General features: G+C 36.9%; 1 protein-coding gene across 1 annotated transcript; it reads right to left on the reverse strand.

Moving 5' to 3' along the window:
- Positions 1-2,768: 2,768 nt before the first annotated feature.
- On the reverse strand, positions 2,769-3,734 carry LOC116468176 (olfactory receptor 5M11). Its single transcript, XM_032151780.2, has one exon. It carries the CDS (start codon positions 3,732-3,734, stop codon positions 2,769-2,771), a length of 966 nt encoding a protein of 321 aa, XP_032007671.1.
- Between the last annotated feature and the right edge of the window lie 1,367 nt (positions 3,735-5,101).

The raw sequence follows: 5,101 nt of genomic DNA on the forward strand, positions 1-5,101 counted from the left end.
CAATTTTGATTTTTTTGACCACAGAAAATAATATAGTGTGAAATTAAGTAAAATTTCTAATTAAAAAGTAGATTACGGACACAATGTAGAAAATGCTTACTTCTACCTACAAATTTCAGCAAGATATCCCATAGATGAGGATGTAGGAGCCATGGTGCCTTGATCAGATGAGAAAAAGAGAACAAAGCATCCTGCACATGTGAAAGTAGAAATACATGGTTGTTAATTGTTGTAATTGCATCTCTCTCAGTATAAGTTTATGTTGGATGGGTGGGAAAATCTTCCTTATGCCCCTGAAATTACAGTGTCATTAAGCCTGAAACTTAAGATAATTTGATACTTAATGAAACAGTCTAACTTCTAACAGCAAATGGGTGAATAATATGTCAAATTTTTAAATGGAATCTTAATAATGCCACAAAAAAAAATCAAACTAATGATATACAACCTGATGATACATTAAATATTTTCCCCCTAAAATGAGGAGCAAGGCCGGGTATGGTGGCTCATGCCTATAATCCCAGAACTTTGGGAGGCCGAGGCGGGTGGATCATGAGCTCAGGAGTTCGAGACCAGCCTGACCCACATGGCAAAAACCCATCTCTATTAAAAATAAAAAAATTAGTCAGGCATGGTGGTGGGTGCCTGTAATCCCAGCTACTCGGGAGGCTGAAGAAAGAGAATCACTTGAACCTGGGAGGCAGAGGTTACAGTGAGCCAAGATTGTGCCATTGCACTCCAGCCTGGGTGACAAGAGTGAGACTCTGTCTCAAAACAAACAAACAAACAAAGCACAAATGAAATGAGGAACAAGGCCTTGATATTTGTTTTCACTACCTCTATTTGACACTGTAATATCAGTCTAAGCCAATGCAATGATGAAGGAAAAATAAATAAAACTCATAAATATTGGAAAGGAATAAAATCTGTTAATTTGCAGATGAAACGAAGTAAATTTTAGAGAATTTTTAGAAGAAACAAAAATTCTACTCTAATTAAGACAAATGAGCAGGGTTGCTGGATGTAAGGGTCATAATTAAGCTCAATTATTATGTATCCTAGTAACAAATGGATATGAAATATACAATGAGACATATGGTTTCTCTTGGCCTTAGAGTTCAGCATTTTGGTTGATTACCGAGATTCAGCTGTACTCTTGTCTTTAGAAGCTGTGAAATATAACCATATATTTGTGATAAGTTCCCGTTGTTGACCTAGATAGCTTGGGGCTCTTTTTTCCTTGTAAAACTAACAACAAACCCAAACAACAACAGGAGCAAAATGCAGAAGCCTTATACAGTTATTTAATGTACAACTTAATATATACACAAAATATTTTGTCCTTTTATTTTCTAATAGTGTAATGGCAGAATTTGCCTTCCAATAAAGATATTTAGAAAATATTTAGTATTTTGAGGCAATAAGTAGAAATTTTGGAGGGTAGAAGAATCTTGACCAGGCACAGTACCTTATGCCTATAATCCCAGCACTTTGGGAGGTGGAGGCAGGAGAGCCACTTGAGCCCAGGAGTTTAAGACCTGCCTGGGTAATATAGACAGATGTCAGATCTACAAAAAAAATTTAAAAATCAGCCAAGTGTGGTAGCACACACCTGTGGTCCCAGCTACTAGGGAGGTTCAGGCAGGAGGGTCACTTGAGCCTGGGAGTTGGAGGGAGCTATTAATATGATCATGCCACTGTTCTCCAACCTGGGAAACAGAGTGAAACTCTATCTTAAAAATATATATATATTTTACTTGTTCCTTAAATAATTCATTTTAGCATAATGTCTAAAGAGGAATTCTTTCTACTTTCTAAAGTTTCTTGAAGATGCCAGAGCAATGTATTCTCTTCCCGTAGGAGAAATCCTTACTTCCTTGGGCACATATAAACAGGCCGGTGTTAAGGAAAAGAAAAAATTAACATTACTTACCTAAACATAACTAGAAATAGAAGGAATATTCAAAGCAAGGTGGATACTCTATCGTATGACCTATTGTTTACTCAGTTCTTTCACTTCCCATTTTAATTTTAGTCCTTATTCTCAGATCAACCTGCTTAAATTTTTCAAAATCAGGTGAAACAGAAAGTGATCTCCATAGACTGGAGGCTCAGAATGAGAAGGTGGGTTTATGTAACTCAGAGAGCTGGATCCATAAACTCAAGTTTAAGAAAAGTACAATCATTCTGTTCCCCTCTTTTTCCATTGCCACTCTTCACTGTGTAAGAGCACTTGTAAAAACCAGAAGCTACCACCATGGCCCCTAGTTTCTGGTCTACCACAGCAAGTCAGGAAAGGAGTACAGAAGAATGGATTTCTTGGAGTGCAGAAGAATGGGTTTCTTAAAGACATCTGTGCTGAAACAGCAGGCGAGAATAAGAATGGAATACATTCAAGAAATTGGGCTGAGAGCACATTTATTTTGTTTGCCATTGTAAACAAAAAGAGCACAACAGTGTTCCAGGGCATATCATGTTTCACCCACAGCAGTGCTCCTCAAAATTCAGTGTGCTTATAAACCACCTAGGAGTTTGGATAAAACACATATTTAAATATAGCTCACCTGAGGTGCAGACTTTGTATGTGTAACAACCTCCAAGGAAGAGCTCATGCTGCTGATTCATGGAATATATGTGGAGGAGCAAAGCCTAGAAAAATCTCATTTTTACCCAGCATGAGCTTGTTAGCTGAGACTCATAGATAGACTCACAGAGAATATTAAAACTCACCATCAGAATGCTAGGACATGTGAGCCAAAGATTTCAAGTTAATGTTTATTAGGAAACAAAGGTAGCACCATGGTCATGACCATATTTCTTCTCAGGACATTCTTCAAGGTCTGTTTCACATCTTTATTCCTCAGACTGTAGATCAATGGATTAAGTACTGGACTCACAAAGGTGTAAAAGACAGCTATTATTTTAGATTCCTCAACAGTCTTATCTGTTGGTGGTCTTATATACATGCAAAAGAGAGTCCCATAAAACAGGGTGACAGCCATCATATGGGAACCACAGGTGGAGAATGCCTTGTGCCTTCCCTCTGCTGATTTGATCCGGAGGATGGCAGCAAGAATGAAGGCATAGGACACCAAGATGATGGTGAGGGAGCTGGAGAGGTTGAAGCCAGCAGATATGAACATGGCATGCTCTTTGACATAAGTATCAGAACAAGAAAGCTTAATGAGCGGCGGGTCAGCACAGTAGAAGTGGTTGATGACATTGGATCTACAGAAGGTCAGGTGGAAGGTCAGGATGGCCTGGAAGAGTCCATCTGAGAAGCCATAGACATAGGGAAATGTGGCCAAGCAGATGCAAACTCTCCTGGACATTTTCACACTGTAGCGCAGAGGGTCACATATGGCCACATAGCGGTCATAGGCCATTGCTGCCAGCAGGTAAAACTCAGTGAGTAGAAGGGCAATGAAAATGTAGCACTGTGTAAAGCAACCTGCAAAGGAAATGGTCTTCTCAGATATGATATTAGTCAACATTTGCATGGTTGCATTTGATGTATAGCACAAATCCACAAATGCTAAGTTAGTGAGGAAGAAGTACATGGGCATGTGAAGGCGAGAGTCCAGTCTGATTAACATTATCAAGCCCAGGTTGCCTAGCAGGGTGACGAGGTAAACAACCAGAAACAGCACAAAAAGCAGAGGCTGGAGTTCCGTGCAATCTGTGAGCCCAAATAAAATGAATTCTGTGATTGCACTGCCATTTGTGTTGGACATTTCCTGACAGTTTGCTCTTCAAGCTATGGAAATAAAGCCAATATAAACAAATGCACATACCGTGTTAATGTTCATTTGAATTAGTTTTTCTCCACATCTTCATATATCATCGAAAGTTATCTATTTCTGGGTACTACCATAAACTTTTATTTTGGTAATTATGGTAGACTTACTATAATTTTGTAAGTCTACAATGTCATTATATCATTTGCCTAGGCATTACATTACTAATATATTCTTTCTCTACACCTACAGATATATCTATACCTACACCTGTATATATCTATCTATCCATCATCTATCTATAATCTATCTATCTATCTATCTATCTATCTATCTATCTATCTATCTATTTATCTATCTATCTATCTATATAACTGAGCTACATCTATCTTCCTGTACTTTTTTAAACCTAATTCTATTCATGCTACATGACCCACTTAAAGGCTACTTCTTTGTGAAGCATTTCTCATCCATTTCTCCTAATATGTGTCACTGAATTATCTCTTCTTTATTTCCAGAGTATTCTATATTTCTCTAATTTATTATTTAGCCCCCACTATATCATTATAAAGTACGTACTTTCTCATCACATAATGGTGTTGAGAGCAGGGACAAAGTGAAGTTCATTTTTTAATTATACTGCTCAACACATATTTTTATACTAAATTTTCTTAAAATGCAAAAAGGAGAGCACGTAAGAATGAATGACTTGCAATTTTTACTGACAGATTTATCTCCATGTAGCCTTGTGTGATGTCGTGTTCTCAGGAGAATTAAGTGATTATTGAAACAGTGTAGAAGCAATTCTTGGGAAGCTTGTTAATCAGCCCATATCACAGGTTTTTGCAAAAATTCTAACGTGGGATACTGGAATCTTCATCGTTAACGATTATGTGTAGGATTCTAATGCAAGTGTTCCCAGATCACAGCTTAAAATATACAGTCAGAATGGCTCAATAAACATATGCCAAATAAATGAACAAAGAACTGTGAAATAAAATAAATTGTCATATAGTATCTTGAGGATGTTTAGAGCAATGACTTAATGTGTTTAGAAAGAAAATAAATTAATATTTTCAGAGTTAGTATTTAATCTTTTAATCACAACTTCTATCTAACAAGAGGTATTACAAATCCCTTTGGCTTTTTACCTCCCTTCACATCAGAATCTTTGCTAATTCACATTTTCCTTTCTCTCAAGAAGTTTTTAATTTTTGCCCATTCTTTCATACTTGAAATTTTTATTACAGGCTTCCCTATTCTTGTCTTATCTCAAAATGAGTCACCTCATTTATTTTACTGTAAGTTTTAGAATGCCTATAATCAAAACTCTGTCCTGCTGTTACTATTGAGAAAAGCAATGT

Source organism: Hylobates moloch, unplaced genomic scaffold (assembly GCF_009828535.3).
Source record: "Hylobates moloch isolate HMO894 unplaced genomic scaffold, HMol_V3 SCAFFOLD_5, whole genome shotgun sequence".
In the NCBI taxonomy this organism is placed as follows: Eukaryota; Metazoa; Chordata; class Mammalia; order Primates; family Hylobatidae; genus Hylobates; species Hylobates moloch.